The sequence below is a fragment of the Cuculus canorus genome, chromosome 5 (assembly GCF_017976375.1).
Source record: "Cuculus canorus isolate bCucCan1 chromosome 5, bCucCan1.pri, whole genome shotgun sequence".
NCBI classification, from domain to species: Eukaryota; Metazoa; Chordata; class Aves; order Cuculiformes; family Cuculidae; genus Cuculus; species Cuculus canorus.
The window spans coordinates 60264927-60277494 of record NC_071405.1 but is presented as its reverse complement, the minus strand read 5'-3'; the positions used below and the strand labels follow the sequence as shown (position 1 = coordinate 60277494).

At 47.9% G+C, this 12568-nt stretch overlaps 1 protein-coding gene and 1 long non-coding RNA gene across 7 annotated transcripts in view; both read right to left on the bottom strand.

Annotated features, from left to right (window-relative positions):
• Positions 1-1047: 1047 nt before the first annotated feature.
• Positions 1048-9056, bottom strand: LOC128852356 (uncharacterized). The gene is made up of 3 exons (XR_008450154.1): positions 8908-9056; positions 2809-4234; positions 1048-2460 (listed from the first exon to the last, which is right to left on the bottom strand). It is a non-coding gene; the product is annotated as an uncharacterized LOC128852356 (long non-coding RNA).
• A 708-nt stretch (positions 9057-9764) lies between these two features.
• Positions 9765-12568, bottom strand: part of MEIS2 (Meis homeobox 2) — a 173541-nt gene continuing 170737 nt past the window's right edge. For 5 of the 6 annotated variants that reach the window (XM_054068625.1, XM_054068623.1, XM_054068626.1 and 2 more), the window contains one exon: positions 12262-12401. Coding sequence is in view for 1 of the 6 variants with exons in the window: in XM_054068628.1 (XP_053924603.1) it covers positions 12115-12401 (287 nt within the window). In the remaining 5 variants the exon portion in view is untranslated. Of the gene's footprint in view, positions 12402-12568 lie in introns of all 6 variants that reach the window. The other variant, XM_054068628.1, reaches the window with a different exon arrangement.

Genomic DNA, 12568 nt, shown 5'->3' with positions numbered 1-12568 from the left:
CCCGGGGGGGGGGGGGGATGGGGGGGCTGACAGGTCGCCCGGGGGTTGCGGCTGTTTCGTGCTCTCTCAGCCACTCTGCAACCGGGCAAGGTGTGTGCGTCCCCTCGCTCCCCGGTGATCGCCCCCTTCCTCCTCCTCCTCCCCCGGCTGCAGGCGCCCTTGCAAGGGACAGCCGAGCATCCCCCGGCCGCGCCGCACGGTGCCGCCGCTGGTAAAAGGAAGGAGGGGAGCGACGAGGCGCAGAACGAACGTTCGGTGGCCCGCTAGGATTTTCTAAGTTGACGGTCCATGGAAAAGAGGCGATAGTCAGAGAGCAGCGGCGCTGCCGGGGGCTCCGCCGGGCACCCGCCACCCCCGCGCACCCCTCGTCCGCCGAAACGAACGGCGTTTTCCGCTTTGGTTCAAGTCCACGCGGACCAAAGCGCCGCGGCGGTGCGTGAGGCTCGGGGCGCCCCGGGGGTGCACCCAGCGCCGCAGCCTTCGGGGTGCGCTGCGGGCAGCGATCCGCGGGGTAAAAGCCGCTCCGGCTGTTTGGTTTTTTTTTTGAACACCACGAACAGAAGTTGCAGAGCGGCGAGAGCCGTGCCGCTGCCCTTCCCCGGAAGGAGCCGTAACCCGCTCTTTGTCACCTTCTCGGCATCGCTGCCCGCCGCCCCTCTCCGGGGATGCTGTCCCTGACGTCAGGTGTTCGCTTTCGGTTCAGTTCAAGAGAGTTCCTCGCAGCCGCTCACCTGCCCGCAGGCTGCCCCGGGAAAGCGGGTTTTTTTCTTTGCCGAACTCAATCATTCCCCTCTCCCTCGGATTTGTGGTCTCCGCACCTAAATTATTTATAGCAGCAAACAGGAAAGTGGCTCGCAGTCTTCTAAAAACGGCATTTTGTTGCCTGAAACACATGAAAAGGGAAAGTTTCTTTGTAACCTAGCTGTAACAGAGCTATGTCATCAAAGCTTGATATTTCTTACTGCAACCCAGTACTGTGCACTGTCAAATATTATCATCGTTTTAGTGGTCTTTATTTGTTTTTTTTCCCTATTCGCGTCTCATACGTTGCATTTGCAACTGCGTATTAACCTGGTGAAATAATTGCTTTATAGCAGAGCACTTGCGGCAGACATTTATTCTCCTCCCGATTCTATGGAGTTATTAAAAAGTAATGGGCTCCAAGACAATCAAGGACTATTTCCTAATTAAAGAGGAAAAATTGGACTGTCACCATTTTCCACTCCTCGTGGGCCGGCTCATGCGCTCAGGTTACACACGTTTTTACATCACACACACACACACATAGGCGTACACAGCGTGTGTGTGCGCGATGTACACGCACACCCGTTCACACACCGCAGTTAGTTCCCTCTTTCTTAAGAGAGATTAAAGGATAACTGGAAATCGAAGACGAATAGACGGGAAAATGCATCACTTTTTCCCCCCCACTTTAATTTCTTCCCCATATTGTAATGAAACCCTTTAATGTGTAGTACTTATACTTCTTTGGCTGGGTGGGACCCTGCTGTCCCATAAGCATCACCCCGCTCTATAGTTTATGGGGCTGAAGTTTCGCAGTAACTCGGTAACCTTATGTTATTGCTGCGTGTGCGTGCGATGCATAATCCCCCACGCGTGCAGATCTATCGGATCTCTATAGTGCGAGTATAATTTTATAGTTGGTCTTAGCCGAACCGCTCCTGGGTGACAAATCTCTCCGTCGCAGAGAGCACCGTCCTTATTTCAATACTATTTCGTTCTGGGAGCGCGGATGGTAATTCTTTACAACGAAATTGCTTCCCCTCTGGTTCCTATATTTTAATTTAGTAAAGGAGTGATTAGCTGTGGCTTTAAAAGGGCCAGGTCTGCGCTGGCTCGCAGCGTCACCTCTCACCTCTCCGCAGCCCCGGGCCGGGGTCACTGCGGGGCCGCGGTGGGGGAGAGGGCAGCGCGGCTCCGGCTCCCACCGCGCCCACCTGCGCGCCCCGCGCTGCCTGCGGGAGCAAACAGCCTCTCCCCCGCTCTGGAGAGGGAAGAGCAGCCCGCCGGGCTCTGTACACCGCTGCCGAAAGGAATCAGCTCGGAAACAACAGGAAGATGCGGCTCAACTAAAAGGGGGGGAAAAAAATGGTTGTTTGGTTTATTTTAATCCGCATCGCCCCGGTTTAGCGGCGCGCTTTCCTTTGACTTGGAGAGAGAGGGGAGGAGGAGGGTCGGCCGGGGGGCATCGTGCTGTTTAAAGGCTTCGTCTAAACTTCTACATTTTGAAAGAATAACTTTAAAAAGCCGCCTTTGGTTGTCCTCAAAGGCGTACCCAGCTCACATCGATTCGTGGATTCATTGAAGGTGTAAAGATCCGCTGATAACATTGATAGCGTTTCAGGTCCAGTGTCCCTAAAACAGCGGATTCTCCCTTCTCTGCCAAATCCTGGAAGCAGTTTAACAAGGGAAGGGGTAGGGGGAGTATTTTCTTTTCATCTGTAAAAAAAAAGAAAAAATGCATTTCAAAGAGGGATTATAGTCTAACAGAGAAACTGCAATAAAAATCACAGGTCGCTTCTGAAAAGGCTTCGCTCTCAGCAAATGTTCCGAGCACGTCGGATCCACATAAAATTATACTAAAGGTTTTATCCTGACGATTATTAGAAAAACACGCAATGCAAAGAAAAATCAGAGCGAGGAAGGGTCAAAATGAATTTATTTTCAGATATGAACATTGAAATGTGCAAGTACGCTTTTAATAGTTTTGATCTTTATCAAATGATCGATGTAGATAAAGGCAAATACCGAATAGTCAAGAAAACGCAATTGATTTTAAGAAGTTACCTTTCCGAGCGTACCAGTGCATTCACAGAACTGGTGCGGAGCCATCGCTTTGTTTATTTTTCTAATGTCTACACAAATTCCAGCAATCCACAGAGCAGTAACAGCTTTTTCCATGTGTTTATCATCGAGGTTGCAACAGGATTCGCCTCAATTGTTTTGCTTTTCTTCTGTTTTCCGTTCTTCCCTTTTCTGCATTTCCCATATACATTCGCTTTGGTTGCAAAAATAAACAGCGGAGTTTTTAACAGCAATTTGAGATGATAATGGTTACTGATCCCATTCTTTCCATCATAATCTTCAAGTGGTTCAAGATTAATGATAGGAGGTGTTTTAGCAAGGAGTGTGGGTTCTCTTCTCCAAAGACCATCGCTATGATAATTTACTTAAGATGTTGACAAGACTGTCAGTAAGGCTAATTTTTTATTAAGCTGCGCTGTAGCAACTGTAGTAAACATTTGTTGTTGGTATTTAAGCACGGTGTATATTTTAATGCCTTTCTATAAATATTGTTATTTGTTCTCTGACCGATGGGTTTACAATTGAGACGATTCCCCCCCGCCTTTGTTTCAAGACAGGTATCTTCTGCTATTCTGATAAATATTCTCTGCCACCCTCCCCCATTCCCTTACAAGCATATTTTTTAAAGGAAAATAAAACTGAGCAACTACTGTCTTGGTCCAGAAAGACAGATCTTCTGCAGAGCGTTGTTTTGGCTGGACTCTGCCTGGGAGCAGCCCCGAACCAATGGGACGAGAAGCAGGTTTGAACGTTGTTTTTTGTGTGATTTTGATTATTATTCTTTTTTAATGGGCAAAATAGCCTTTTAAACCATAAATATGTAACGGTGGCACCCCCGGCGTGCGAAGAGGCTTTAGAGGAGGGCTGTGTGCGGCTGTACCGGCGGCTCCGGAGCAGGCTGCCCACCTCGGGCATCCCGGGTGGAGAAGGGGCATCCCGGGTGGAGCGGGGTATCCCGAGTGGAGAAGGGGCATCCCGGGTGGAGAAGGGGCATCCGGGGAGGAGCGGAGCACCCCGGGTGGAGCGGAGCACCCCGGGTGGAGCGGGGCATCCCGGGAGGAGCGGGGCATCCCGGCGCTGCCCCCTCTCCATCCCGGGAAGGCGCGGAGCAGCCTGCTCTCTCTGATGGGGGGAGGAAATGAGGGGTGAAAGCGCTGCGGATAGGTTGATTTTTACCCTTCTGTCGTGTTTTCCATAAACACGAAACCGTGGCCTTACCAATAAATTAGCGGGGCCCTGTGACCCTCCCTGGGCAGCGCCCTATTGCCCTTTGCGCTCCCGCGGCCGGGGGCGCAGGGCGGGCAGGCGGCAGCCGAGCCTGGGCGGCGAGACGCGAAGGAAACGGCGGGGTCTACAAAAGCGCGTTTCTGCTCCTTATCGGCCTCCCCGCTATCAGCAGCTCTCCGCTCTTAAAGAAAACGAGAAGGACAGTTTCGTAAACAGTTTACATTACGATCCTTTCGGGCCGAAAGGGAGGGGCGGGGGCAGAGGACGCGCGCTTCCTCTCGAGGCGCGCTGCCCTGCGCGCCTCCCTGCGCCGCGCATCTCCTCCCGCGCAGGGTCCCGCTCGGCGGCTCCGCGCGCGGCCAGCAGGGGGCGCTCCGGCGTTGCGCCTGGCGGCCTCGGCCACGCGTGTGCGCAGGCGGCCGCCGCGCACGGGCTGCGCGCTACCGCGGGGGCTGCGCGCCCCGCCGCGCCTCTCCCCCCCTCTGTCCGGTGTGTGTGTGTGTCCTGGGCGTTATGCGACTTATTAAATACGACGATGAATTGTCAACATTTTTTTCGCCTGTTAGTTCCGCTGATCCGGGCAGGATTTATTTTCCGATCTCGGGTCCCGGGAGCTATAAACGCGTGATTTCTTTGCCTTAAATAAAATTGGTCAAATGTTGACAACCTTTAAGCCAATCTAACACTCGAGATTACTGATGGGAAACTAATGAGAAAATATCAGATCGTCCGGCCCGGGGGCTCCTAATTAAATCTTAGCTGATTGAAAAATAAAAGCGGGTTCGGGGGTTTGGGGGAGGAGGGAAGAAGCTCCGGGCTGAACTTTAGCTCTCGTTTTACGTGATATTTCCCCGACCCACCCCTCCCTCCGCGCTGCCCCCCTCCCTCTTTAAAAAGCCTAATGTTATTTCGCCGGTTATTCCGAGAGATCCGAACGCGACTCTCATCCCTTGCCCGGTAAATATTAAGGCCTTTAAGCAACGTGATTTAACTAATTAGAAAATTTACATCATTAAGTCTCAGGGAGAGAAAAAAGGAGAAACAAATCTGTCAGTCATTTTAAAAGAGACAGGCCCTATTGAAGTGTGAAGAAATCGGCTCTAATTCAAAAAGGCAATCGGGCAGAAAAAGCCCTCAACATTACCCTGCTAGTTATTAATCAGAAGGGGGTTCCCCCCCCTCTTCTTCCCTGTAATGGCAAGAGCTGAAGCACATCGTTAGTTTCTCCCAAAGCTACCGCACAGTTTCCATTCAGTTTTTTTGCCACTCGTCCATGTCCCATATTAATAGCAAGTATTTGTCCATTCAAGGCTCATAGATTTGAAAACGTTTCCGAATTGGGGAGCCGCAGCCGCAGGGAAATATATATATATATGGATATATAGACATATACAAAGGCTCCCGGACTCCTCATCCCGAGCAACCCAAGGGCTGCTCTGCCCCATCTCCAGCCCCCATTAAAGCAAAGTCCTAAACTAAACCTGCTCGGTGAGAACTAGATGATGTCTTTGGGGTTTTTTTCTCCCTTGCCCTGCATTTCTGAACACAGACACAAGTCTGAGAGCGGAAAACACGCGCACACCTCTTTTTTTTTTTTTGTCTTTTTTTTTTTTTTTCTCATTCCCAAAGACTATCTGTGTTCCATGCCTCGCCCCGGACTCGAGCAGAGCAACCCAAAACCGAGCAGAGCAACCCCAAACCGAGCAGAGACGGGATTGCTGCTGCCGGGCGGCTCAAGGAGCGGCGCAGGACACCGAGTGCCGGCGCGGTCAGCGGGAGGAGAGGGGACCGGGGTGTTAGGGGACACCAGAAATCAAGTAGCCTGGTCCAAACCCTGCAGAGTGTTAGCATCTCCGTCTCGTTTTCTCCGTCTCTTTATCAAACGCGCCCTCTAATCCTCCCCTTCCAACCGTTCACGGCGGACTATAGCATCAGTAGTAAACATATCCTACTCTGCGCTTTCTCTCTCCTAATCTCGAAGAATCTTACAGTTACTTTAACCAAAGGAGCTTGCCCCGGTTCTTCATGGAGCTAATTTAAGGAATTTTAAACACGCTTCGGACAAAACCAGGCGATCGGGGCCTATTTCTGATCTCATGGCTCGGGGACGAACTCTCCTGCGGCTCGAGGAATTAACCCCGTGCAAATGGGTTCAGGATCAGCCTCCTGACGGGGATTTTACTTGGCAGTAGGCTGTAAAAGCAGAATAATCTGGCAAAAAATATAAGCCCCTGCCAGCCCTGTTCCTTCCCGTGTACGTCCCAGTGTCAACCTGTAGTCATCTCTGTAAGTCGATGCTTACAGCAATGCAAAGTCTTCTCCGGGACCGGACACGCTCCGTTCTTAGCGCTCCGTTTGCCCGCAGGGAAACTCCGGGAGCAGCGGGAGAGCTCAGCAGGGACCGACCCGCACCCCTTGTGGGCTGCGGGGGAGAAGGGGCTCCCAAACATCTCTCCGCTCCTCCATAAAACCAGCTGCGGAAACACAGCGAGGCAGTCAGTCTTATCTGCCCAAGAGAGAGGAGCTGATCACCAGTACGAAATGGGGAGGGGAGGGTAAGAGGAAGAGCCTTGGCTCCCCCGCCCCCTTCGCATCAGTTTGTCTTGCAGTTATTCAAAATGATTGAGTTTTCTGAAGAAGGCCCTTTAGAGAGAGAACAAAACCGGCAACAACCTCTTCCCCCTAAATACAACATGAATATCAACCTATCCACTGGCAGGACTTCGGAGCTTAGAGGCATTACAATAAAATTTACGGCGTCCTTAACAACTCCCAAGTAAAAGCATTAAAATTCCCTTTAATTGAGAAAACATTGATTTTTAACTCTGGAAAGAACGAACCCGTAATTTAATTGCAAACTTTCACCGACAGAGCAGCATCTCAGGAAGGCCACATTCCATGTTTAATAGAGCCACTTTATGAAGCGATAAAAACAAAGAAAACCCGACAAACAGAGAGACAGTTGCAATTGCGAAAGAAAAGTTACTAGTCTTCCCTTTCGCTGATCGCAAGTTGCAAACTAGCCTACGCTTCCCTTCGCCTTTACCCCCCCCGGCCCCGACAGGAAAACATAAGGGTAAAAGCCAAGAATCTGGGGTCCAGGGGAGAAACAGTAGTTCAAATTTTAAATAATGATTTGCCTTTACCAGGCAAGGAGTGATGCCAAGAGGTTTAAGGGAACATTTTCACAAAATGGTAGCCTCTTTTAAAAGAAAACGAATAGGGTAAAATTTCATCACTTTGTCTCTTTCGCTTGAAAAAAATCATTGCTAAAGGGAAAGGAAAGGGAAATCCCACCCTCACTTTCTATGTTATTTCTGTATCGGTTTTTGGTATTATAGGAGAGTAAAGAAGTTTTTGTTTGGTGGTTTTTCATTGATCAGTCACTTTGAGCTAATGTAATTATCCTCATCAATAGAAGGCTGCAGAGAGAATCATTATGTGGGTGACATTGATAAATGATCGCCCAAGAGCTGCCTTTTCTCTTGGGCACCCCCACATATGACCCTCCCACATACACAAGGTAGCCATAGAAACACCTTGAGATCCTCCAACACTGCTGCAAATGGGAGAATACAGAGAAAAAAGAGAGAAATCCAACTTCACACACTTCTTTCTGTCCCTGCTGATGCCTCCTTCCCCTCGCACGGAGCCACCGAGCCGGGCTCCGCTCTGCCGCCCCGCGCAGCCCCGGCCCCGCTCCATCTCACCGCACCACATGAACTACTGGGGGGTGGGATGTTTTGGGGCTTGCTTGCTTCTTTTTCTTTTTTTTTTTTTTCCTTTCTCTCGAAGAGTTAAGCAATGAGCTCGCACGCACCATATGGATCCACTGCTCTTTCTCTACGCGCATTGTGGAACCCTCTAGTTTGAAAGTCGCTCTCAGAGACGCGCAGCTCCAATATCCCCCTCCTCTCCGGTAATGCGTCCCTTAGAATATTGTTAAACCCCAATTATTAGCAACGATTTTTTAGTCACTGGACTATACCAGAAGATTCTATATTTCTTACTAAGGCAAAGATTAATGTTTTTTTTCCGGCCTCGGATCCTCTTTTTATGTAAGCAAAATCTAAAATATTGAGAGAGGTAATTGATTCATAATGATCCATAAATCGATGAGAGGAAGGGGCCGGGGGTGTTTATTTATTTTATTCCTAAAGCTGCAAGTAAAGTAGCTTTGACACCGTGTGGGGACGAAGGGGAGGAGTTGTTTAGCTGTGCGAGGTCATCCATCATCGCTGTCGCAGAGACTCTGCCCAGAGCAGCAACCTCCCTTCTGTCTCTTTCTTGCCACCAAAACTATTAATATTAAAATCTACCCGCATACCTTTCCCCCTCCCTCCTTTCATCTCGCACCGTCCTTCTCAACTCCAAGATGCTGGGTTTCCCCAGCCTGGGAGCGGGCTCGCTTTTCTTCATTGGGCTTTATTTTTTTTCCAGAAGTGCTGTCGGAAGAGTTAAACCCCCGTCCCCGTTTCCTCTCGGCTGAACCCAGGGAGGTGGCAGGACAGAGTGCGGGGTGGGACCGTGACACCCCCCCACCCCCCGCACCCCGCGCATCGCAGCCCCCTCCTGCCCCTCCGCACAGCGAGTGGGGAAAGGTTAGGGGCATTTTCTGGGCTCCGCGGGGTTTCCTCCCAATAGAGGCACCGGGGGTGTAAGGGAGGCGAGCGGCTGCGGATCGGTCCCCGCAAAGGCGCCGCCGGGAGACCCTCGCTCCCCTCGGGAGCTGCCGGAGCGCTGGGCAAACCCCGCCGGCGGTGCTGGCTGGGAGAGAGTCCGGCTTGTGCCCTCACCGCACCCTTTCCCCTGCCCGGCCCGGCCCCTCCCCGGCCCCCCCCGGCCCTGGCAAACCTGGTCTGGGGCAATTTTCTCTCCCTCTCTCGCTCTCTCTGCCGCTATGAGTGAAAGCGGGGAGCGCCTGGCTCCCCCCGGCATCTCCTCTTCGGCCCCGCGCCGGCAGAGGTGGGCTTCCCTCCTCTCTTCACCTTAAAGGCAGCACAATCTGGAAGAAAAATCCCTCGTTTGTGATGACTGCAACTCCCAGCCCAAACCCGCTCGGAGAAATGGAAATTCGGGATTATAAACATGTGTGTGTGTAAACAAAAGGTGTTTCTTCTGTTACCCTTCGTTTCCAACAGCATAAGCAATTTTTATTCAGACTAGAGTATTTTCTTTAACACTATACCGCTGTCAAAACATTATTCCCGTTTTGGTTGCTTTTGACAGCTGAGCAGTTCTTAAAAAATACCAAAATCGGAACCTTCCATGCTAAACAGTAAATCTCAGATGGAGAAAGCTTTGCACGTTATTGTACCTTGGATTTCAGCAACGCAACTCACAGAAAGCACAGGCCGAAAAGGGGGGAGAGGAAGAAAATAAGACAACACAGCAATGCAAACATTTAGTTCATTATAAAACAAATAATCTACTACGGAATTTCCCCCACCCCCCAATCCTTCAAGCAGCGCAAGGACATTTTCTGACATTTCTCCTCAAATTGTGAAGAAAAGATCTGCAAGGAAATAAAGTACTGATTAAAAAAAAAAAAAAGAAAAAAGAAAAAAAGAAGCAGCCTCCCTTTCAAAGTGCTGACATAAACAATCTTGCCTTCTTATTTTCTGCATCCGCAACAGTAAGAGAATTTGGAAATGGCAACCTGGGATGTGTTCTTCTCATGCGACTGAAGGGTCGATGTGATTTTAACCAGGACAGAGAGAATCAAAACCAAGCAGTGAATTATCATCCTTTAAATTTCATACAAATGCCTTCAAAAAATACCCACAAAGCAGGATCTGACTGCTAAATAAAACCTCACACCCATTTTACTGGCATCCTCCCTTCTGTCATCAGCAGCGTGGGTCCATTTACTCAGTGCACAAATTAAACATTAACTATGAGTCTGAGCTTCTTTCCACATTCCAATGGTAAAAGCTGTCAGTCAAAGTTTTTAATAACACCCTGGCCAGTTGGAATGAGGAGGAGGAGGAGGAAGGAGAAGGGTTACAAATTTACAGATGTTGAAGTCAGTAACACTTGTTTCCTAGAAAGTTAAGGTAATTATCAGGTGTTTCCCACTCCTCTCCTTGCAGAAAGCTGGAACTTTCTCCTGCTCCTTGGGCCCCATCCTGCTCTTACTGACCTAATAGTACAATTAAGGGCAGTGAAAGGTGACTTTTTCCTAACAGTGCTGATGCCCTCCTAGTTCAAACTCTCCTTTAGCTGCTTAAATATACCACAAGCTCTTATTTAATTAAAGCCAAAGCTGCACTCATGATTCTGCACCAGCTACTTATATACAAAATGTGAAATTAACTTTTTCCCTTCCCCCCGACCCCTTTCCTTCTGAAAACAAGTGAAAACAAGAAAAGTAGTAAAACCATCTCAAAAGCTAGACTACACAACCCTCACGCAGGTAAAACTCTAATTAAACTCAAAGCTGCTTTTCTCCTCTGAAAACTTCTGAATCTACTGCTTTAAAGCCATTTTTCCACCTCTGAGCTACATAACCGGAGCTAAGGGCTGTGGTGGTCATACATACACCTAACATACGTGGGCTTACTGGACTCATATCTGGGCCTTCATGACTCAAGCTCAGCTTCAAGGTCATTAGCAGATAGTACAGCTATTAGCCACAGTTCTCTGAAATCCAAGCTGGTGAGAGAATATTTCATTTTTTTGTTTAATCTGCATAAATATAATATAGATAAACCGCAGAACTATATAACCTCAGACGTTCTTTCATCCAATCATTCTATTAATGCTGATGACAAGCTTGTTTCTGATTTTTCCAACCTTTCTTCTCAATGCCGGCAAGAAATGTATGAGACATCTCTCCCAATAACTCCAGTCTCTCCTAAGCATGATTAAAAACACAAAAGCCTAGCAAAAAATCAAAAATGAAATATTTATTACCGCATTTTGTGACTTAACACCTTTTTTTTTTTCTTTTTAAAACATAACGTCACAGTCCTCATACAAGTATTTTAATGTAAATTTTGACAAAGCTTAAAGGTAACAGCATTTTCTTCTAGTGAGGAACACGTGCTGAGAAAGGAAGAATTCATGGACATACAATACCAATTCCACAGCAGATCTGATACTAGCAAAAACATTCTTTTTTTTTTTTCAATTGAGGTAAACACATAGAATATCTAACATGAAACAATTAATAGACCGAACTCTGTACGAAGTTTGTTACAGTATTCTCTTGCTTTTTTTTCCCCAAGCTTTGAGTTCATGATAAAGTCCTAGGTTTGGTGCAAAGACCGTTAGTAACTTTTTTCATTGAGGAAAGCTGCCCAACTTTTACTTTTGTTTTGTCCAAAGCCAAGGCTCAGAACTACTGGAAGAAGTTCCTGCTCTGTCTGTTCTGTCTTTTAAATCTTCACCTGCAAGCTCTTTGAAGAAGAGTCCAAAAAAAATAGATTGGGGAGGAAGGGGGAGAGACTTAATGAAGCACAAACTATAAAGATCTGTTTGAAACTAAAGGACACATTTTATGAAGGAACAAAATGAGGGAATGGCAAGGCCTTCTTGGAACAGTCTTCTGAGTGATGAGAGACCCAGCAAGACTTTTCGTCTTCATCTCCAGGGTAGTTCTTTTCTCACTGGCCAAAACAGGTCTTTCATGGATAGTGACTTCACTGCTGAACCAAAACAGTCATTCTTTTGGGAACAACACACATAGTGTGGAAAACAAGGATTTTTTTCTTCTAAAACTATTTGAGGCAACGTAACGGAGTGATCAACAGAAATGTACAAGTTAACTTAGTTCCTATGTTTATACTACAGTAGTTATAACTCTTGGAGTCTTTTTTTTTTTTCCAGAGGATCTGTACATGGACATAATTCATTTCAGCGAGCCCATGATTTCACATTTGTGTTCTTGTTTCGTTGGTCCTCTGTTGTTGATGAAAAATGACAAAAAGTAAAAAATAATCACAGCTGTCTGGAATTTCGTATTAAGTGTCAACATCTGGTCAAAGTTCAAAAGTCTTAAAATAGTTTGTTTTTGTTTTTATTTGTTTGTTTGTTTGTTTTTCCCTTGAGTTCCCTTTACTATTGGGCATGAATGTCCATAACCTGTCCACCAACACTGGGGTCTACAGAATTTAACATTGTGGGGCTCTGCGCTGACATGGTCATTCCAGGGTGGGTAGGGGGTCCTCCGTGCATCATCATGGCTGGGTGATGGGGGTGACTTGGCAAATATGAATGGATTTGGGGTCCATGTCTTAATTGAGTAGGGTGTGGGGTCATCTGGGGAGGAGTGTAACTTGGCTGTGCCATACTCATACCCATAGGACCACCCTGAGATACGTAGTCCCCTGGCATGCCTTGCAAACCTAGACAAGAGGGGGGAAAAAAAAAGCAGGTCAGATTCCTCAACGTTTTTACAATTTACCCATCTAAAATGAACAGGAAAAACAACAGACACTGCAAATCTTCCATCTAAAATTAGCTGCAGATTCTTGCCAATGTTTGCAGACATTCAAATTCTAGTTTGCATTTA